Below are 21,711 nucleotides of genomic sequence, written 5' to 3'. Positions count from 1 at the left end.
GTACTCCCTTGTCTCATAGTAATGGAGGCATTTCTTTTCGGCACGAAGATCAAAAAAAAGTTGTGTTAGAGCATTCCAAATGCTTAGAAATGCTCTCCCTAAAAACTCTTTTATTTCAACATTTTATTTTTACATCATCACTAATATTGTTTAATTTTCCCTACAAATGTGTTTAATAAAAATAGATTTATAATAAACAATTCATCGTTGTATTAATCATTGGAAAATATAATACAACGAGAAAAAAAAGAACTACAAATAAAAAACCATAAAAAACAAAGATGTGTGATGAATGGAGGAGGAGGAATTATATATAGGTTTGGAATTATAGCCGTTGGAAAAAAAAAATTACCGAATCGCGCCTACAGTGGGCGCCGATGATTCGGCGATAAATCGGCGGTGAAACGGGAGTTGGCGTTAATTCGGTAGAATTAACGCCGAAACACTCCCAACGGTCGGCGATTTTCGACGAAAAATCGCCGAGTGTTATCGCCGGGCCATTGGGAATGCTCTTAGGTGAGTTAAGTAAATGAAGAATAAAGTAGGAAATGAAAAAGGCAGAGAGAATAAAGTAAGAGAGAGTAAAGTAGGTGTGGAAAAATGTGTCGACTTTTACCAAAAAAGGAAATGACTCTACTACTATAAAACGTACCAAAATGGCAAAATGACTTTATTACTATGGAACGAAGGGAGTATCTTTTTCTCTTTCTTACTTATTTAAGCAAATAAAAATGTTTATGCTACTTATAAATTCATACAATAAATAAAAGTTGGCAATAGCCAATATGATATAAATGAGCCACCAAATGAAACTTTTTATGATTAATAGCTCTGGTATAATCGATAGGGGGTAGGCATCAGCCTTGCATTAAATTGTTGGAAATAATAAATTTACAATCAATAGGACTTTTATATTCATGCAGTATACACTATACTACTAAGAAAATAATAAAAGATTTAATTTAGCAAAAGGAATGTTTTTAACATCTTATAACAAACATTGTTTGATTTGTTTTAGATGTTCAAATAATAATTGAATAGCGCATGAGAATAGAGTATTTGCCATCATGCATTAGTCATGCCACCGGTTCAAAAATTTGTCTGGTTTCGAACTAATTTAGTTCGAAACCGGAAGAAACTCGCAGTTCTTATTTTGAGCAGAACTTTGTATTTTGTTTAAAAACCAACAAATTTCATAATATTTCCTTGTTATTCGACAGCTTTTTTCTGTTTTTTTCCAATTTGGGATCAAAACCAGCGATTTTCGAAAGTATTGGAACACGAACACGAAAGTATTGAGTTGGTCGAAGGTTTGTTTCGACCCAAACTTGCAGTTCCGGTATAACCATGCTATAATCAATCGCTTGTGAAAATTGGCTTTCCTTGATAGCTGCATCTGAATATTTGTTCATTTTTTTTTTCAGCAACAAGATCTTGACGCTTTTCGAGTTTTGGGAGAGGAGCGGCTGGATTTGAATACGTGACCTTTGATCAATGAGCTACACTTCTTACTAACCAAGATTACAAAAATTGGAGACAACAAGCAACAAGAGATGAGTGAAGTAGCAAGGAAGATCAATACAATGTTCAGTTACAAAATTCATCTAAATCTCTTGGTTTGAAACCAATTAGAAATACCAAAGACAGCAGCATAACTTATGATAAAAAAAAAGAAGGATATATAGGTCTTCCAAGAAGAGAAAAAAAAAAAACTCACTCATACAAAAATGCTCGCCCGTGACTGATGAATCTATAAGAGCACAAGGCCGAGCTCTGATGATTTCAGAACGTGCTTTAGCCGGTAGTTGTAGAGATAGTAATGAAGCTTCCCGTCCCCGGGGCCAAACTTGAGCTCCTTCAAGAATGACTCATTTTGCATAACATCCAACGCGTTGAAAACATCAAAGTCCTTCTTCTTGGCAATGATGAGGGCATCGTTCATCAGTTGAAGCAATGGAGTCTTGGTGGATACGTTGTAATAGGAGTAGGCAGCCTTCAGAATTGAGTGGGTCTGGTTGCCAAGTATCGAAGAGGGGAGTGTGTAAAAACTGCAGAAATCGGTGATTTGGTGGCTTTCAGGACTTGCAACTAGATAACTATCCACGACGCCCTCCTTGGGGAGCAGCCAGTGCTCGACATCATTCTCATCAAAATCTGGTGCCACAGCAAACTGCATCAAGTAATTCCTGAGCAAACGAGTGACTGCAGGAACATCATGGGGTTCCATCTTTCTGAAGCCGGGGGTTGCAGTTTGCTCTGGTAGCTTGTACAACTTGATAGTTCGGCTCATTGTCATCCTTGCACCGAGCCTAGAAAACCCGACATCAATAAGCTTCTTCGGATTCAACGACCTGTGCCAGTACTGACAAGTTGTAATTGGTGTAGGCAAAACAACGCCGGCGGTATAAGCTGCCTGCCATATATTTTCCAAATGAACCCTCCGAGTAACCTCCTTGATCATGACGGGGGCAAGTCTTTTTGCTCGGAGCTTCTTGTGAACACACAGGAAATTGACCTCTGCAAGCAGTACAACAGTATCACGGACACGTATCTTTGCAGGGATCCCAGTAATGAACGCAACCAGTTTCTTCGTAGTCTTCACCCTTACCCCAATGTGCCAGCTCCGGAAATAACCAGGAGGGCGAAGTGCCCATCCAAGAAACTCTTTCGAGTAGTTGAATCTGAACATGTTCTCATCGTCCTCAACATAGTTATTGGTCAATAAAGTATACACCTCACTGCACACCTCCTCTGAATCCATATCGCATGTGACCCATTCATAGGGAGCTGGGAGATTATACGGCTCTTGCTTGACTTCAGAAAGTGGCGTTGGTTGCTCAATCGGACCTTCAGCCAGGCTCGTGTCTCCAAGATCCTTGAACTGGCCTACCGGTTGAGTCTCCCAAAACTTATGCCTCTTCGACACTGAGAGTGACTCTTGAACCCTTCTTGCCAGTGCATCAATTGACGTCTCACTTTCACTCTCCGAAGGCGCATTATTCTCGTTAGAGGGAACGTTTTCAGCAGGAGCATCATTTTCAGCCATTCCCAACAAACCTACTCTCACATACACAAGATATAAACACAAATCATATTTCCAAATAAGCCATCAACCAATCAAATCCTCACTACATCTAAGAAGCTTAGCAATAGCCAATAAGGTTCTCCAACAACAACGAATTCCACCACTAATGCACACAAATTACAATACAACCTTCACTTCCACACTAATACGAAACTAATTAATCAAATCACCAGATTTAATGATTTAACACTAAGAAGCACCATCAAAAAACATTATCACAGTCAACTTTAGGCATGAATTAGGAGAAAATCAGATATCATAATTAACCAATTCCAGCTGCTAAATAGTGGATAAAAACATCAAATTGAATATCTGAATCATAAATTCCCAATTCAAATATACAAGCAATAAACCATTTCTCTTCTAAATCACACAATTTTCCAACAAAACCTCCCAATTATTCACTAGATTCTCCCTACAGAATACTACAGCTACACAATCAGCTAAAAAACAAACTGCGCAGCCGATAAATTACGAAATGGGAAGTTCAAATTGAAAGATCTGGATTAACCCAAATTGTGAAATTTCAATGTAATAACGAATTGAAGCATGGAGTTGAAGGAATGAGTTACCTTAACCCCAATTAATGGAAGAAGTCGAAATGAGTCTAGATCAATTTAAATGGTTGATGGAATCAAGGAAGATGGAAGGAAGAAATCATGGATTTTGAGGTAAAGCAGTGGAAATGTCAATGTGTGACTTGAAAAGGATCATTTTCCTTCTTCCACTAACCCTAACCGGCAAGGGCATTTTTGATATTTCGAAATGTGACATTTCAATTCTTTGATTTATGGAGTAGATTTTTAATACACTTATTGATAAATAAAAAGAAAAAGAAAAAATAAGTTAAAATAATGCAATAGATTGCCCATATATCATAAAGTAAAAAAAATATACTACTGCCTCAGACCCTGAAAGTTTGACATAGCTTATTATTTCGTCTGTCGTTGAAAGTTTGATACACTACACATTTTACCATTTTTAGTAGTGGACCTCATACTCCATTAACTCATTCCTAATAACATTTTATTATAAAATACTTTAAAAGTAGGACTCACATCCCACCAACTTTTTCAACTTACTTTTCATTACATTTTTTAAAACTCGTTTCGGATCAAAGTGTGTCAATATTTGAGGGATAGAGGTAGTATAAATTATTTATATGAGATGAACGAAAAAAAAATCAGTCTACTCCTATAGGACGAGAAGATATTATATTTTCCGATTATTAATTGTCATTTCCATTCTTGAATAAGAATGTGTCAATTTCTTAAATGTTTTTAAATTAACCCATGTATTTTAATCAATAGTATTAAATTTATTTACGATTAAGCTAATGATGAGATTATTATCTTCTAACCCAGCATAATATTAGAATGAGCACACTCTTATTAAGCATGCATAACTTTTTATTCTAATCATTAAAGTAAACATTCTTAAATTAAATTATTTATTGCGAAACAAATAAGCATGCGTGACTTTTTATTGCTATCATTAACGTAAACATTCTTAAATTAAATTATTAATTGCGAAACAAATAACATTATTAATGATGATAACAATACAATACTACAATATAAATAATGTTTTTTACTATTAAATATGTAAGTAAATAAATAATTATCAATTTAAGAAAAGGCAGGATTGAAAACCAAAATATTATAGGAGTAGTATTTCCGAAACCGACTTTAAAATGGTTAAAATAAGATTATTATAATAATATAATTTGCTGGAATTTTGCCCTAGACGAATTTACTATAAAAAGGAGAAAGTTGATAGCAGCCATTGATTTTGCTTTGCAAACACAAGCTAATTTCTCACTTCCCTACTTCTTCAACTCCACGGCGCCGATCCGGGGAGTTTGTGCTACGTCAATCAATCCTTCAGCAATCGTCGTCTTCCTTTTCGATTCAAAGGTACGATCTGTAATTTCGTTTGTTTGATTTCTCCTGCTCAATTTTTCAATTGCTTTTTTGGGGATTTCATTGGACCTTGATTTGTAGGTTTATCATGTTGGGTTTTCTGAGTTCAATTTGCGTTTGATCTGTTATTCTGTGTTAGCGTACTTTAAAATGGTTGAATTTTTATGTAACGCGCCTGGTTAGGGTTCTGATTTCCCTTGATTTATGTTTTAGTTTATGCTCGAGATCTTAATTTTAGGGGTTTTGTATGATTTTTGATTCACATCTTTCGCTAGGATTATTAATTTATTTATTTTTGTTGGAACTCCATTAGATTTAATATAAATCTGTGACATTGTTGGGGTTGAAGCGATCTATAGATGTTTTTTGCTGATAATAGTTGGTGAACTAGTTTCTATTTTTTCGTTGAAAAGATAAGGTTGTATCTTGTGAAAAGGTTTATATCTGTAGAATTTGGGGATGAGTATTATAATTGCTATCAGATATTGACATTATGGTCTTTGTTTGTGATAGTGTTTTCTTATCCCCAGACATTGAAACAGGATTTTAATGCTTGTACCCCATAATGTATGGTGCCCAAGTTTGGCTATTCTGTGACATTTATTCTCTTTGAAATTCTAGGATCTTGCTATTATTTTGTAAATTGTTGTGTGTAATTGGTTTCTTTGTCGTCAATTGATTGGTGCGGACTAACTTATACATGAAGTATACTGCAGTATGGCAGGTTTGGCACCAGAAGGATCACAATTTGATGGCCGTCAGTTTGATGCCAAGATGAGTGAATTGTAAGTTGCCTCCGTGTGAATTCTTCACTCAATATTCTATTTTGATACTGAGCTGTGAATGTTGAATGAGTTCAATTTTCTGTTGCAGGCTCCAAGTTGACGGTGGTGATGAGTTCTTTACTTCTTATGATGAGGTTTACGACAGTTTTGATGCTATGGGTCTTCAAGAGAATCTTCTGAGGGGAATCTATGCCTATGGTATGTCTGCTAAGGCTTATGTTTTGTGCAAGTCTTGAAGAAAACTTAAAAAAAATTGCACTTTTTTTATCAATACTTCTTGTTATTGGATGTGGTTTATAATTTTTTGCCTTCCCTTTTCGTTCAGGTTTTGAGAAGCCTTCTGCCATCCAGCAACGGGGCATTGTTCCCTTCTGCAAGGGGCTTGATGTTATCCAGCAGGCTCAGTCTGGAACTGGAAAAACTGCTACTTTCTGTTCTGGAATTCTGCAGCAGCTTGATTACGGTGTGGTTCAATGCCAGGCCTTGGTTTTGGCACCTACCAGAGAACTTGCACAACAGATTGAGAAGGTTATGCGCGCACTCGGTGACTACCTTGGTGTGAAGGTTCATGCTTGTGTTGGTGGAACCAGTGTTCGTGAGGATCAGAGGATCCTTTCTGCTGGGGTTCATGTTGTTGTTGGAACCCCTGGTCGTGTGTTTGATATGCTGCGAAGGCAGTCACTTCGTGCTGAATATATCAAGATGTTTGTTTTGGATGAGGCTGATGAGATGCTTTCTCGTGGTTTCAAGGATCAGGTACGTCTTTTTCATATTGTTCAGTGTGTGTGATTCTTGAACTATGACATGGTTTCTCGTTTTCATTGTTGGATATGCTACTGACTATGTAATTCTCGTGCTCTGCTAGATTTACGACATTTTCCAGTTGCTGCCATCCAAGGTTCAAGTCGGAGTTTTCTCAGCTACAATGCCCCCTGAAGCCCTTGAAATCACCAGGAAGTTCATGAACAAGCCAGTGAGGATTTTGGTGAAGAGGGACGAGCTAACCCTCGAGGGTATCAAGCAGTTCTACGTGAACGTCGACAAGGAAGAGTGGAAGCTGGAGACACTCTGCGATCTCTACGAGACCCTGGCCATCACCCAGAGCGTCATCTTTGTCAACACCAGGCGGAAGGTCGACTGGCTGACCGACAAGATGAGGAGCCGCGACCACACTGTCTCAGCCACCCACGGAGACATGGACCAGAACACCCGAGACATCATCATGCGCGAGTTCCGCTCAGGCTCTTCCCGTGTCCTCATCACCACTGACCTCCTGGCTCGTGGCATTGACGTGCAGCAAGTGTCCCTCGTCATAAACTACGACCTCCCTACCCAGCCCGAGAACTACCTCCATCGTATTGGTAGAAGTGGAAGGTTCGGGAGAAAGGGTGTTGCCATCAACTTCATGACAAATGAGGACGATAAGATGCTCAACGACATCCAGAAGTTCTACAACGTCGTCATCGAGGAACTCCCCGCCAACGTAGCAGATCTTCTTTGAGTGCTGCCCTCTTTCTCTCTCTGGTTTACTGTGCTTTTGAAGTTCTTAAATTGTTCTAGCTAGTTTGCTTTTTGCTTTTTGCTTAATGTTCCTTCTCTACTATTTATTTTTGCATAGATATATGCATTCAGCATATCGTTTGGGTGTACATATATACTATTGCAATTTTGTCTGTAGGTATTTCTGTAACGTATTTAAACTATTTGCTCCAAATTTTGGTCACATCTTATTTCACTTTTTATTAATCATTAATTTTTATCCTTGCAATTTTGTTTTTCTATAAACAAAAAATAATCTTTTGTAGTGTAGTACTTTCTCTGTCTCATGTTGCATGTGGCATTTCTTTTCGGTACGGTATTTAAGAAAGTTGTGTTTAGTGAATTAAATAATGTACTTAGAAGAGAGAATAAAGTATGGGAGAGCAGATAGGGTAAAGTAAAAGAAAGAATAAAGTAAGTGTGATCTTTAGTCAAAAAGAGAAATGATTCAAGTAACTTGGGACAACTCAAAATTGAATTCGAATTCAAGTAACTTGGGACGGAGAGAATATTATTTTTGTGTCGAGATAATTCTCTCGTGAAAACATAAACATCACATTAAATTGGAGACTAGAAATCTTGTGCAGTACACAATTTGATTAGAATTAAGTATTTTATAAACATATTATGGTTACATTTTCATTCCATTTAACTTGTAATTGTAACCATCAATTATTTACACAATTTGATTAGAATTAATATAAATTCTTATAATTAGAAAATAACACAAACTCTATTCGTTTATCAATCCTTTGAATCTGGATTCACTTTTATTTTTCGTCTGTCATTCACGTACAACAAAAGGCTATTGCCATACCCATACGACGTCAGTGACAACCTTTGGGTAGAATTTACTTTCATTTCTGTCTGTCCTCAATGGACAATAACTATTGCCTACTTGTCTTAAAAACTAATAAGTTTATTTATTTATTTTTGGTAATAATACAAGACATGCTCTTCTAACACAAAAAGCACAGCCTGAAACACACTACATATAGCCAAACAACTCACTATAAAAAGCTACAAATCCACCAATTCAAACTACACTCAAGCCAATCTCTCTCTATCTCTCTCAAATAAACATGGAGAAATATTCAAGATCTAATTCTAGCAGAGAAGGTGTGGGGCAGCCAAGGAGCATGAATGGTCTGAGGAGTTACAGTGCCTCTGTAACACCAGCTCCAAGATTTGATGATCCCAACATCAATTCCAAATTCAAGAAAAGCAAAACCACTAAAATTGATTGGAATTTTGGTGTGGATAACCCTGAGCTGCAGAGGAAGAAGAGGGTTGCTTTCTACAAAGCTTACACTGTTGAGGGGAAGATGAAGGGCTCTGTGAGGAAGAGCTTCAGATGGATCAAAGATTCTTGCAATCAACTTGTTCATGGAATTTGGTGATTTTGGTTTTTCTTACTTTTTTATGTAGTTATTTGGGGTTTTTCTATGTTGAGTATTTGTGAAGTTGTTGATGAGAAGAATATAAGATGTTGAGAATAAGGTTGTATGGTGGAATATCATGAATTCTTGTTTGATCAAGATATCTTGTGGATATGATTTTTTTATTTGAATGATTTAGTTCTTTGCTTTAAAATTGTTATATTGTGAATTCCGATGAAGTGAAAAGAACATAGTTATTTTAACAGTTACATGTAACCAATTAGTAGCGTATCTAGCTTAGAACAAACGGATATAATTGGACTCTAGTAAAATAAAAAGTGGTAGTATTAGATGATATTGATCAAACACACATATAATATATTTGCTAGAGAAGCGAAGTGAGAGTTATAGATGTGAACCGAGGAAGAGAAGAGTTGTGACAATGGAGGCGTCCGACAACTACAACCTTCACGGAAAAGGAGGCCGTAATGCCACCGACAAGAAAGAGAGCGAGATGGGGAAAAAGACGTTTTAGAATTGTAAGATGACATAGAAGTGTGTTATTTTTTGAGTTAATTAAAAAATAACTTGATCACTATAACTCCATTTAATCTTCGCAGTCTTCACACCTATGCTGCGATGCTTTGTCACACACCCGAACTCAAAAATATGGATACGATACTGCGTGTATAATGTAACATTGTATATGTTGCTCCAGAAAATGATACACTATTCATAGCAAAAATATTCTACTAGTTGCATAGAAATTGATATAGAAATAAACATCAAAATCTTAACCTTATGGAATTTAGTAAATATGAGATGTTGCTTTTTTTACCGAGTGGGTACAATGATAAAATAGGGACATGAAATGATGAAAGAAATGTTTGTTAAGGCATGCTTTGTATTATTGACTTCAAAAGAGATGTATTCATATGAAAACAGAAACAGACAAAATCACTTTAATGCTTCCTTATTTTTTTCAAGAAAATGTCTCTCTTTTTTTATTTTTTATTTTTTATTTTTTCTAATCACAATTATGAGTTCCTCCCTTACTTCAAAGTGAAGAAAGGATAAATGGGCTCATTATAAAAGTTATAATTGTCAATCTTAGACAAGACTAAACAAATATGATCAAATATACATTTAAAAGTAGATGATTGTTTCTTTTGCATATAGATTTACATATTTGGTAAAGGTTATTACTCCATTTAGGAAAATATTCTTATGGAAATTGAAATATGTATAATTAGTTGAATGCCATACTAATTCTTAGGCACTTCCCCCTAAATCATTATTATAAAACATAGGCAATTTGTTACTCATACTATTCCCTCGTTAAGTCAGTAAGAAGTCTTATTTTATCATTTTAATCAGTTCAATATTAAAAATCTCAATTTATTTTTATTTAGATGCATATACCATTAACTCATTTAACTTATATTTCATTATAAAACTAACATATAAAAATGAGACCAATGTTCCACTAATTTTTTCAATTTATATTTCTTATAACTCATATCGGAAAAAGTAAGACTCCTATATAGGGCGGATAGAATAATTCCTTAGAACCTTAAAATTTTCTCAGACCAAAAATTTATAGGAAAATGATTTATAATATCATCCTTCAGAAAAAAAGTGGGAATTTTCTTAGTTAGGTAAGAGTTTAAATGAGAGATATGGTAGGGTATAATTAAATTTGAAGCCGCCCAACCACTTCATGTAACAACTATTTATATATCTTCATGGCCATTTATTTCAATTTAATGCCTGCAAGACTAAGACCATAACACCTAGTCAAAGATATATAGCTCCACCTGAACAACAAAAGAGTGAGGATTTTAGTTAGCTGTGTCGCGACCTTTAAATAATTTATGCTTATTTGTCAATTAAAAAGAAAAAAGGTTTTATCTATGTACATATCTTTTACAACCTTTTCTTACTAGTATTAGATATACATTACAAGTCTCATTTGCTTTTGACATGAGTTTTAATAAATTGACTATGTTATGAGTAAATTAAGTTGAATGAAACGCAAATTCGGCTATTTTAGTAATTTTATACCAAAATGTGAATGTAACGAGTGGGTGAAATGTGAGTTTTACTTATGGAAGTTTTGCTGTGAACACATCCCAAAATGATACTCCCTTCGTCCCGGATAATTCGGGTCACTTTGACCGGGCACGAGTTTTAAGAATTGTAATGAAAAATAGATTGAAAAAGTTAGTGAAATGTTGATCATACCTTTATATATTAGTTTTATAATAAAATGTGAGTAAGAATGAGTTAGTGGAATATGGGGTCCACTATCAAAAATGGTAAAAGTGAAGTAGGACAAATTATGTGGAACAGACCGAAATAAAAAACTGGGACGAATTATCTAGGACGGAGGGAGTAGTACGGTAAATTATGACTTTTAGTCATGAAGGATAAGAAAGATGCATACTTACAAAAATGTTTGAAATGTTACATTGCTAGAAGACTACTATTTTCTAAAACAAATGGATTCAATTCTTTTGATAAAGAATGAGTGGTTTTGAATTTATAAAACCAAACTATAAATCAAAAAAACAAAATGCAACTGATCTGATGAAAATCTGAAGATGCAACTAACAGCAAATAATAATTCCCCAAAAATACTCAAAGTAAGCACACTCAATAAAACAAGAATATTTGAGTATGCCATTATCAGAAAATTGGCAATGAATTTGCAGCAATTACAGAATATAAACACACCCCTTTTTTTTGTATAGACAAATAAATCAGGGACACAGCAAGGGAGAAATCAATGCATGTCTTTAGTGAGACTACCACCTCTTCTCTTCAACTGCTGATACAACATAGCCAGGTTCGACCGCGATTTCGTCCCTTGTTTCGCTATGTCTTGCTCGCTCTGTGTCTGTGCTCTTTCAAGACTCTGCATCGAATAACAATTTCAAGTTTTCCGAATGCTATATATGTAATCGCATTCTCATAGTAGAAACAAGCCAGTCCGGCTAATACTGTACCCTCTCATCCGGGCTGATTTTCAGGCCTGCTATGCCCTTGAGCGTGGACTCAAAACTCTTCACGTTCGAGGTGTTTCTTGTAAAAGATGACCGCTTACGATCTGATGGCACTACCGGTGAGCTTCTCTGCGCTGCAATGGAGCTATTACCGTATTTTCTTGGGCTGGGATCTGCTGTCCGGGTGGAAGGAGGGTCGTTGTTACCATTGGCAGAAATCTCCAGATCACGACTGCTGGAGACAGTAGGCCTCCTTGATGTTCCAGCTTGTCGGAAGATGTTAGAGCTAGATATCTGCTACAACAGTACCAAGATCAGGAAAAATGGAAACACGAAATTTGCATCATTCCGTGCAAGTGTCGAGCATGCTTACTTCTTTAGGCATGGTGAAGTCATTTGTGGTTACACCTTTCTGTCTAGAAAAGCTCCCAGAATTCAGAAAGTTCCTGCTATGACTACCATTGGCAGATAAACCACGAGCAACATCTTCATCACGGCCTGCACATAGTTGAAATAATATATAGTTAGATACGGCATCTACCACAAGTTATAGAGATAGCTTAGAAGAGAGTAGAGAGGAGAGAAAATCAACTGCAAGCAGATATAATGTAATTTAGCTGGAAACCCGAGAAATACCTGGTCGTCTGCCAATGTTGGGGGGTTGCATCCCTGAACTTGTTCCAGCAGGAGCTCCCTGTCACAAAATTTGTTAGTTTTTTTTCTAAGCGAAAAAAGGTACGTGCATAAAACAAAAATTAATTTTGTTACTAACAAGAGCACGAGATGGAGGGCTGGCAAAATCAGCCTGCTGATATTTCAAAATTGTCCAGTCAAATACATGATCGAACTGAAAACCTGAAAGGGGTCGGAAGAAAAAAGGATGCATAAACAAGTATGTAAAAAGATGTAAAATTGAACATAAAGTCGAAATGAAAGGAGGTTTTAGAACCTTCACGAATGAATAGGTCACGGAAATTCCTCTTCAAATAGGCATAATCTGGCTTGTCATCAAACTTAAGTGAACGGCAATAATGGAAGTAAGAAGCAAACTCAGTAGGATATCCACGGCATAGAGACTGCAAAGACAGTGAACCAATGTCGGTATCATGCAATTGGATTTACTCAATTTTCAGGTAATAGATTAAAGTGTCAATCACCTCAATCGAAGTTGACACTTTTTTCTCACTGATTTTATCATACTTCTGTTTCTTGGTTCCAGCTTTCAGCCCCTGCCAAGGAAGGCTACACATTTCCGAGAATCAATATACACATCACAAGAACTCAACATTGAGGAATAGAAAAGGTCGACTCCAATAGATATACCTTCCTCTTAGGAAATACATGAGAACATATCCAAGTGATTCTAGGTCGTCCCTCCGACTTTGTTCTATGCATTCACATAATCAAACATAAATTCCATAGAAGTCAAAAAACAGAACATCCCAATGTTAAAACTGAAAGAAGATAGTAGTACAATATATGTCTCATCCATACCTATGCCAAGATGTGTATTCATACTTGCATACCTAGCTGTCCCGGTCAAATTTTTATTTTCTCTGCAACATACGACCAAAAAAAGTTATTTAGCAACATCTAACATGTTCTTAAGGGTATGCATGAGGAAGCCAGCCTACCGATAAGGAATGTGCTGATGAGTTGAGGCATCTCTATATTTCTTGGCAAGTCCAAAGTCTATAGCATAAACCTACATGTAAAGCAGTAGTAAATTCCAAAAGATCGCATAATCAAGAAACGTAATATTACAATGACACTACAAAAACATTCAAAGTAAGGCAAAGGGAGCAACCTGAAAGGCGCGTCTCCCCAATCCCATGAGAAAGTTGTCGGGTTTTATATCTCGGTGCAAAAACGATTTAGAGTGAATATACTCAACCCGAGTAATCTGAAAAAAGACTCAACCTTTCAAGCTTAAAATCAAAACATCTAACCATCTACAATCATAAACGATTACAACATCATACCATCTGATCTGCAAGCATGAGAACAGTCTTCAAAGACACTTTCCTACTACAGAAGTTAAACAAGTCTTCAAGACTATGCCCCAACAATTCAATCACAAGCACATTGTAGTCTCCTTCGACTCCAAACCATTTAATACTCGGAATCCCAGCTGCCAAAAAAACAGAAAAGAATACCAATTGACGCGAATGCCACATACACAGCAATGCAAATGGATCAAATTCATAACAAAGATCATTACTTCCGCCCTGAAGCAACTTGTACAGTTTTGACTCGTACTGTAATTGCGGATGCTTCGTCTTCACATTTTCCTAAGCAAATTCAGCACAAGTAAAATGCTTGCTACCAACTAGAGAAATCAAAATTCCAACAATACACACACATATACACATACAATAATCAAAGATAGGCATCAATAATCATCAAAAAATGGAAAAAGATCAGGAAAAAAAACATTTCAAATTAAATTACTGACAAGCTTAATAGCTACTTCTTCATTCGTCTGTATATTAGTTCCTGCAAACAAGCAACACAAAATCAAATCAGAAAACAATTCACACAAAACACACACTAGGCATCAAATCAAAACAGTTAAAAGAGGCTAATTCAATCAATTAAACATCCCTAAACCAGAATAAAACACACAGCTCCAAAATTGAACCTAAATAGATCTCCCCAAAGGAGCCGCTCCCGATTTTCCTGCCGAGGCGATACTTATTCCCAACTCGGGGCTCCATCACACTTGAACCAGTGGAAACCCCAATCCACTCCTCTTTTCACCTCAACTCAATCAAATCCTGCAAATTCCTGGATAGAAAAAGAGCGACAATATCTATAAAATCGCAAGCTTAATCCATGTAAAGCTCCTCGTTTCTTCGATCTGATCAAGAAATCCGGAGATTTTTTTTGTTCCGTTCACACCTAAGTTCCAATGATTTATCTGCTTCTTCCTTTTTTTTTCTTTTTTTTTTTCTTCTGCTTTTTTGTTTTCTACTGTTTCTGCTCTTTTAGAACTGAGGAAGACTGACACAATTTGCTTAAATACGACGTCGTCGTGTCGGACCCGTATTTGTCGGGTACGGGCGCCCGGTGGTGGGCTGATGGGCCGACCCGTATTTATTTATGGTAAAGAATAATGGTATTTTTCTTTAAATTTGTAACGTTCGTACGTTTCCAATCCAATGGGATTTGGATAATTTCAACTTTAAGATTCTCAAAAAAACTCTATTTACAAAATCCTCATATTCACTTACCAAAATTGGTGGTTATTTATTTTTGATAAGTGAATCCGATTTTCTATTAATAATAATACTCCCTCCGTCCCGGATAATTCGTCCCAGTTTTCCATTTCGGTCCGTCCCACATAATTTGTCCCACTTCACTTTTACCATTTTTATTAGTGGACCTCATATTCCACTAACTCATTCATATTCACATTTTATTATAAAACTAGTAAAAGGTAGGACCCACATTCCACTAACTTTTTCAACCCACTTTTCATTACAATTCTTAAAACCCGTGCCCGATCAAAGTGACCCGAATTATCTGGGACGGAAGGAGTAATATAATATACTCTCTCTGTCCCCAAAGAATATGCACTTTGGATTTAGTACGGATTTTAATGCAAAATTGACAAAGTAAGCGAGAAGTAGAAAGAAAAAGTAATTATGGATCTCACCAGGGAAAAGAGTTTCTAAAATTGGAAAATATATATTCTTATGGGACGGATTAAAAAGGAAAGAATGCATAATCTAGTGAAACAGATGGTTATCAATCACTACAAAACTAGAGATTATGCAATATGATTTCTTACTAAAATTACAAAAGAAAATCAGCTATTTACAATGAAAAATAGCACTAAAAGATCTTTATTGGAAAGATGAAATATGTTCAAATTTCATGACTTAATTAGCATTTCGAAATGAAATATAAAAGGCTCAATAATGAAACACCAAATATGGAACGTTTATATCATAATAAAGAATCAATACATACATATATATATATGTTACATACAGCAGACCTTTACATAAAGAAACAGGTCAACATATTTTCCTTTTCATGAAGCCTGTATGAATTTATATATATATGTATGTATATATCAAGTCTGTTTCCTTGCAGGAGAAGAATGGCCACTGATCACTACTGAGCATTTCCTCTGCAGTCTCCCCTTGAGCTGCCTGATCTTCGCGTCGACTCGCGCCGAGAACCCGATCTTCGTCTTCTGCCGGGCCTTGGACCTCTCCCGGCTCCACATGCGCCCGTCCTCGATGTCCTTCTTGTAGTACTTGATCTCCTGGATGATGTGGTGGTCCAGCGGGTTCAGCGACCTCTGGAACGAGATGTGGGCAAAGTACGGGAGGTTGCACACGATCGTGACCAGGAGGGTCGTGGACCAGTAGATTGGGGCCGGGGCGAGGATCTCGAGGAGGATCCTGAACGTGTTCACCTCGAGGGCGTGCTGAAGCTCTCCGTAGACCAGGAGGAAGAGGTACCACGTGGCTACGCTGGCGACGATGAGGACGTGCTGGATCCAAGTGAAGTGGCTCATTGTCAGCGCGATCTGGACGTTGACGGTGCAGATCACGCAGGTCATCATGGCGGTCCCGACGGCCGTCATGTCGGCCGTCTGGCCGCCGGAGCGGAAAGCTTGGTCGTAGAAGATGATGATGTTGAGGAAGAAGATGATGAGGGAAGCGTAGAGACCGTTCGCCATCCACCCGAATATTCTCACCCAGTCGAAGAACAGGTTTTTCGGGCCTTGCTGATACAAAGCTGGGAACTGCCACAACCAGAGTTTATTTCAGAAAGGGGCAAATTGCCCGAAATACCATAAAGTTTGGTCAAATTCTGATTCGTCCAACAACTTTAAAATCAGCCGAAAAAACAATAAAATTTGAATTTATTCTCAATTATCCATTTCGAAATAATTATGTGAAATTGGATCCAATATGACAGGTGAAAATCATAAACACAACGGCATTGTTTGGTTGAAAAACATTATCAATATACATTATACATAGGCGACCGTTTTTTTTTTTTGTAGTGGGATAATTCAGATGAAATTCAAATTTCATGATTTTTCCGATAATTTAGCCTGAGTAAAACTAGTTCGTAGAAAGGCAAGAGAATACTCACCTGCAAGCATACTTCAGAATCCACATCCTGTTCGAATACACCTAGCGAAATGACAGGCAGCGAAGTGAGAACGACGTTGAATAGCAGCATATACCAGTCGTCATACACTGACTGTCCGGAAAAACCAGTAAACGCCTCGAAATAGAAGATTGTGAGTCCAAACGCAATGTTCTTGTAGAAAAAGTAACAAATCTGCTACAGAGAAATGCAGTGTGGTTAGGACTAATCAAATGTAAAATGAGTTTCTACTTACAAGTATTTACCATTTGAGCAATCCTTTTGTAACACCAATGCCCATGTACTACCAGAAGCCTCTCTAGAAACCGAAACTCAGCAATAGCAAAGTCGCTAGCCATCACAGCCTGCAAATCATATGAACGCATCACGCATTGATCACAAACGAGATATGTTATAACCCAATCAATTCTACAGTGAGAAGGATTCGTCACCGACCTGCATTCCTTCACATCCGCTGATGCCAACTCCAATGTCAGCTTCTTGAATCATGCCAACATCATTCGCACCATCACCAATTGCTAATGTGATTTTTCCAGTGCCTTCTTTCACTAATCTTGTTACCTAATCAGCCATATATAAAAAGTGTCAAATGATAAGAAATATAAGCCAACAAACTGAATAGACGACAGGAAACCTAAAATTTCGAGAGCATAACTAAAGCATCTTACAAGAGCTTTCTGCTTAGGGGAGACTCGGCAGCATATGACCGAAGCACATTCAACAGCTAAACTCAGAAATTTATGCTTCATGTCATCCTCCAGTGCATATGCCAGAGTCTTTCCATCGATGATCAATGCAAACGCAGCATTAGGATCTTTTTCTCGCTTGACCATTTGGAATCCATCAATAATTTGCTTTAAGATTCCATCCCTTGCAGAACTCTGGGGAAAAATTAATAAGAAGAGCAAGACAGCATAATTAGATAAGCGTCGCCAAATATAATTCAGCATCCATTCATTCCTATAGGAAAGTACCTCGTTGGACGCAAACATTTCAGGATTGATCGTTATACAAATTTGCTTCATCCCTTGCCGAAGCAAACTACAAGAAAATCTGCATTGCAGCAATACTAATTTAAGTTCAAGCTTTAAAATTATTTTACAATAGACTTACGGAATTACCATAAATAGGTACAGCCAACAGACCCTATATTAATTGCAGTTTCCATCTTATCACCTGTCAGAACCCAAATCTTCAAACCAGCTTGTGCAAGTTTGTCTATGCACTGAGGCACCTATAGAGCACCAATAAAGAATAAGCAAACAACTTTCAAATATTGCAATGTAACGAGCATAAGCATTGATAGGTTATACGACGTACTCCTTTCTGTAATTTGTCCTCCACAGCAGTCGCACCAACAAGTATCAAGTCCCTTTCCATCATATCAGACACCCGCTCTAGATTTGCCTCCCTATCACCACCGAATGAGGTTTTTGCTCTGGTGAACTCATCATTCCAAGCATTATACTCCGCCTCATCCAGTTTCTTGTAAGCAAGTGCAAGAGTTCGCAATCCAGCCTCCCCGTAATCGTTCAAATGCTTTGTGGTAACATCCAAATACTTTTTCCCGTCATTTGCTAAGCGTTCGAAAATGATGCTGTATCACACAAATGCTTTAGATACAAGAGTTGGGAGATCTTGAAAGTGGTAGTCAAGTAAACACAAAACAGAATTTGCAAAAAGAATCGCACCTGTCAGCTCCTTTGCAGAAGAGAAGAATCTGATCATTTTCATCCCTAACGATTACAGACATTCGCTTCCTCTTGCTAGTGAAGTCCAACAAATTTAGAAGTTTGTACTCCCTGAAATCAGAGGTAAATAGTACAAGACACATGTCACAACATGGTTAATATAGAGCAACTCTTCCATGCAGAAGTTAAAGCTAATTGCTCGTCGCCTAACCTTTCAACAGGCTCTTTATAGGAAGGATATCTCTCGCGTACATGTACACCCGATTGTGTTCTTTTACATAACTCAAAACCAAATTCTCTGGCAGCAACAAGAAATGAACCTTCATCAGGTGATTCTGCTTCATAGGTACAGATTCCAGTCTCTTCGTTTTGCTCTGGAATCGCACTATGACAAACCGATAGTATTCGGAAAAATAGCAAGATGTCATCAGCAGTCGACTCGTTAAACCAATTCCCGGACATGAGGCGGTTATCCTCAAAGCCAAACCCCTTTATCGGCAGCCTAAGCATGTCATCTTTCGCAGTAACAACAGTCTCCAATTGGATTTCCGATTTCACAAATTCTTGACTTTTATCTGCCGATTGAGACATTCCGCTTTGACCCTGACCATCCATATCCCTCACCATCTGCTCCGCAGCAGCAAGTTCTACATCACTAGGACGAATGCCATATGCAGTGCCAGCAATCGAGCATTTAAGGAAATCCATTTGGTTGCATGTTAAAGTGCCAGTTTTATCAGATAGGATCGTATCAACCTGCCCCAATTCCTCATTCAAGTTTGACGTCCGAGCCTGAGCGGGAGTCCCGGTCTCTTCATCATACATTTGAATATCCTTGTTTATGAATAGTGCTTGGAGGACTTTTACGACCTCAATCGACACATAGAGGGATATCGGTATCAAGTAGCCATACAGCATAAGAGCAGTAACCAGGTGATAGAACCCCGATTGCAGCGGCTGCTGAGGATCATAAAGATGTTTTTCATCCGGAACCTGTAAATACCACCAGTTTGGCAGATCGTATTTCGTCTTCAGAATAAAACCGATGGAACTTAGAAGTGAAATGACCACTAGAACAATGAAAAGAATGTAAATTATCTTGTCCATTTGTTTCTCGATCGTACTCCTCTTAGAAGGAGATTTCGTGGAGTTCTGCATAACTTTGCTATCATGACCAGTGAATACAACTACTCCATATACATAGGCCGTATTCCGAAGCTTCGAGTCTCGAAGGAGTATTTGACTTGGATCAATGGGATATACCTTGCAATCATATTCCATTTTCCCCACAAAAGTGTAAAGACTGGAGTTTGGATCCTCACATTTGATGGTTCCACTAAAATCCTTCAAAGAAGAATCATCCTCAATGTTTTGTGTCACCTCCATCGCTCGTTTCACCTTCAAATTCGTCTCCCCGTCTAGATTCATAGTCTCGACATAACAAATCCCATCTTCGTAACTAGAAGATAAAAAAAGCAGATCAGCAGGGAAAAACTGATCCTTTTCTACTTTCACTATATCCCCTACCCGAATCTTCATCCACGGCTTAGGACCAAAAGTACCGTCTTGCTTGTGCACAGACACTTTCCGTAAGTTAACCTTCATATCCTGCATAAACCGGCGCCAATCTTCCATAGCTTCCTTAGCCATACTCAACCCCACAACAAAGGCCAACGGAGCAATCATGCTCAGAGGAGAAAAAGGTGTCACGGGAGTCAGCGACAAGGCTGCAGCCAGGAGAAAGTACATATTGGCAACGCGTCTGAATTGCTCAAATATTGCCTTTGGGAGAAATGTAATGAAATTGTACTTGGTCGTGGATATGTAATTCTTGCAGTACTTGAGAGGTCTATGATCGTGCAGATCCGGTTTGTTGCACTGAACAACTCGCGAGTAACCAGGCCCTTCGACAGGAAGGCTGCATTCTTCTTCCTCAGAAGTGCGCGGCCTGTGGCACGTAGCAAACGTGTACAGGCTGCTCCTGCGGAACTTTGCCCTTATTCTTCCCCCGGCCATTTCCTAACTAACACGGAGTTCAATTCCACGTAGCTTTCTGAGAGAATCGAGCAAACAAAACCCGCAGCACTTGCCCAGTCAAGGCAAGTGAAAGGCTTGCTTATGCAAACATCATTTCTCCATGGAAAATTGACTTTCCCTCCTGAAAATTTCCCCAAACCCTAAAATATTTGAATCGAAGAATCCTAAAAATGTACCACCACCTAGAACAAAATTAAATCATACTCCTAAAAGCAAAACAATTCAAAATCACACCATCATTCGCATTACTGCATAGCCAACACAATCGTATAAATCAGCATCCACACATTAATTCAAATCAAACAACATGATTAATGCATACATAATCACAAAATCGCCGAACCAAATTTAAGCATGGATCTCAAATTCTCAACACAGAAACAAAATCAGCTCGAATGCAATAAATTGACGACGATTATTCCTCCAAACAGAAAATTCATCACAGAATCCGGCAGAATTAACAAAAACAAAACGCAATTCAATCAGGCAAAATGCCAGCTCAAATTCCTATATCTGCAGCTCCAAATTACAGATTAACAAAACGTGAAACCGCATTTCACATTCACTTTTTTTCTCTCGCTGATCAAATCCATCACAAACAAAACACAATTCACGCATAATTAAACGGAATCCTCGGCAAATTGATGTGATTTTACCTGAGCAGAAAATGATGAAACGGAAATGAGGGGCAAACTCGGATGGAATATCAGCTGAGGAGAAGAGGAAGATAGCGAAAACGAAGAGGAAGAGGAGGAGAAGAGAGAGTGGGAGTGTTTTTAGAGAGAGATGCGGAAAAATAGTGTCTTCTGTGTTGTGTTGAAGACGTCGTTTCTCTCTCTAAAGTTCTTCCTCTTTCTCTCTCTCAATTTTCTGAGTTTTCATCACAAAATGAAAATGGAAAATAGAGAATAAATGTTATTTTCTTTGTTTATATATTAGTGCTATTATTAATCGATGTATTTATTAGAGATTGCATTAGCTGGCATAATTAATGAAGCTAATTTGAGTAGTTCTTGGAAATTAAGTTTTTTTTTTTTCAATTATTTATAACTAAAATGGTATTATAGGTACGGAACTTTTATACTTTTACGCGAATCGTTGCAAGAGTTCGTAATACCACTATGAAAGGGTA

At 37.5% G+C, this 21,711-nt stretch overlaps 4 protein-coding genes and 1 pseudogene across 10 annotated transcripts; 2 read left to right on the top strand and 3 right to left on the bottom strand.

The window, feature by feature from the left end:
- Nucleotides 1–1,558: 1,558 nt before the first annotated feature.
- On the bottom strand, nt 1,559–3,802 carry LOC148923956 (glycylpeptide N-tetradecanoyltransferase 1 pseudogene; annotated as a pseudogene). The gene is made up of 2 exons (XR_016132376.1): nt 3,658–3,802; nt 1,559–3,057 (listed from the first exon to the last, which is right to left on the bottom strand). The product of XR_016132376.1 is annotated as a glycylpeptide N-tetradecanoyltransferase 1 pseudogene (transcript).
- A 1,040-nt stretch (nt 3,803–4,842) lies between these two features.
- Nucleotides 4,843–7,545, top strand: LOC148923955 (eukaryotic initiation factor 4A-10-like). The gene is made up of 5 exons (XM_089061309.1): nt 4,843–5,001; nt 5,724–5,792; nt 5,881–5,990; nt 6,118–6,548; nt 6,658–7,545. The coding sequence occupies exons 2-5, from the start codon at nt 5,725–5,727 to the stop codon at nt 7,291–7,293; spliced, it is 1,245 nt and encodes a 414-aa protein (XP_088917435.1). The 5' UTR covers nt 4,843–5,001; nt 5,724; the 3' UTR covers nt 7,294–7,545.
- Nucleotides 7,546–8,343: 798 nt separating this feature from the next.
- LOC148923954 (uncharacterized) lies at nt 8,344–8,869 on the top strand. Its single transcript, XM_089060752.1, has one exon. The coding sequence runs from the start codon at nt 8,414–8,416 to the stop codon at nt 8,729–8,731; it is 318 nt and encodes a 105-aa protein (XP_088916878.1). The 5' UTR covers nt 8,344–8,413; the 3' UTR covers nt 8,732–8,869.
- Nucleotides 8,870–11,347: 2,478 nt separating this feature from the next.
- On the bottom strand, nt 11,348–14,698 carry LOC148923953 (casein kinase 1-like protein 12). 4 transcript variants are annotated; one of them, XM_089061140.1, is made up of 15 exons: nt 14,357–14,698; nt 14,171–14,211; nt 13,937–14,006; nt 13,698–13,846; nt 13,523–13,618; nt 13,350–13,420; nt 13,210–13,271; nt 13,039–13,102; nt 12,873–12,957; nt 12,665–12,791; nt 12,488–12,570; nt 12,352–12,409; nt 12,089–12,213; nt 11,719–12,012; nt 11,348–11,627 (listed from the first exon to the last, which is right to left on the bottom strand). In XM_089061140.1, exons 1-15 carry the CDS (start codon nt 14,430–14,432, stop codon nt 11,496–11,498), a joined length of 1,533 nt encoding a protein of 510 aa, XP_088917266.1. In that variant the 5' UTR covers nt 14,433–14,698; the 3' UTR covers nt 11,348–11,495. The 4 variants fall into 4 exon arrangements, with proteins under 4 accessions (XP_088917266.1, XP_088917267.1, XP_088917264.1 ...); XM_089061141.1 differs by having other exon boundaries at nt 11,719–12,009; XM_089061138.1 differs by having other exon boundaries at nt 13,698–14,006.
- Nucleotides 14,699–15,639: 941 nt separating this feature from the next.
- On the bottom strand, nt 15,640–21,454 carry LOC148923952 (putative phospholipid-transporting ATPase 4). Of its 3 annotated transcripts, XM_089061121.1 has the most exons (11): nt 21,236–21,454; nt 18,754–20,700; nt 18,543–18,653; nt 18,172–18,448; nt 17,997–18,085; nt 17,826–17,904; nt 17,520–17,732; nt 17,287–17,412; nt 17,097–17,195; nt 16,834–17,025; nt 15,640–16,477 (listed from the first exon to the last, which is right to left on the bottom strand). In XM_089061121.1, the coding sequence occupies exons 2-11, from the start codon at nt 20,556–20,558 to the stop codon at nt 15,797–15,799; spliced, it is 3,672 nt and encodes a 1,223-aa protein (XP_088917247.1). In that variant the 5' UTR covers nt 20,559–20,700; nt 21,236–21,454; the 3' UTR covers nt 15,640–15,796. The 3 variants fall into 3 exon arrangements, with proteins under 3 accessions (XP_088917247.1, XP_088917246.1, XP_088917245.1); XM_089061120.1 differs by having other exon boundaries at nt 17,520–17,904; nt 18,754–20,761; XM_089061119.1 differs by having other exon boundaries at nt 17,520–17,904.
- Nucleotides 21,455–21,711: the final 257 nt, after the last annotated feature.

The sequence above is a fragment of the Salvia hispanica genome, chromosome 6 (genome assembly GCF_029641045.1).
Source record: "Salvia hispanica isolate PSC_SH4W2 chromosome 6, Shi_PSC_v1, whole genome shotgun sequence".
Classification (NCBI taxonomy): domain Eukaryota; kingdom Viridiplantae; phylum Streptophyta; class Magnoliopsida; order Lamiales; family Lamiaceae; genus Salvia; species Salvia hispanica.
The sequence above is the reverse complement of the archived record's forward strand: the minus strand, read 5'-3'. Positions and strand labels throughout refer to the sequence as shown.

Excerpts from the sequence above, each read along its gene's own strand:
- LOC148923955 (XM_089061309.1), top strand. The coding sequence starts at position 5,725 with ATGGCAGGTTTGGCACCAGAAGGATCACAATTTGATGGCCGTCAGTTT. Across the intron at positions 5,991-6,117 it reads GAGGGGAATCTATGCCTATG|GTTTTGAGAAGCCTTCTGCC; the intron begins GTATGTCTGCTA and ends CTTTTCGTTCAG. Across the intron at positions 6,549-6,657 it reads CTCGTGGTTTCAAGGATCAG|ATTTACGACATTTTCCAGTT; the intron begins GTACGTCTTTTT and ends GTGCTCTGCTAG.
- LOC148923954 (XM_089060752.1), top strand. The coding sequence starts at position 8,414 with ATGGAGAAATATTCAAGATCTAATTCTAGCAGAGAAGGTGTGGGGCAG.
- LOC148923953 (XM_089061138.1), bottom strand. The coding sequence starts at position 14,432 with ATGGAGCCCCGAGTTGGGAATAAGTATCGCCTCGGCAGGAAAATCGGG. Across the intron at positions 12,958-13,038 it reads ATGTATTTCCTAAGAGGAAG|CCTTCCTTGGCAGGGGCTGA; the intron begins GTATATCTATTG and ends GGAAATGTGTAG. Across the intron at positions 12,792-12,872 it reads AAGTGTCAACTTCGATTGAG|TCTCTATGCCGTGGATATCC; the intron begins GTGATTGACACT and ends CTGTCTTTGCAG.
- LOC148923952 (XM_089061120.1), bottom strand. The coding sequence starts at position 20,558 with ATGGCCGGGGGAAGAATAAGGGCAAAGTTCCGCAGGAGCAGCCTGTAC. Across the intron at positions 18,654-18,753 it reads TATAAAGAGCCTGTTGAAAG|GGAGTACAAACTTCTAAATT; the intron begins GTTAGGCGACGA and ends CTCTGATTTCAG. Across the intron at positions 17,905-17,996 it reads GAAACTGCAATTAATATAGG|ATTTTCTTGTAGTTTGCTTC; the intron begins GTCTGTTGGCTG and ends GCTGCAATGCAG.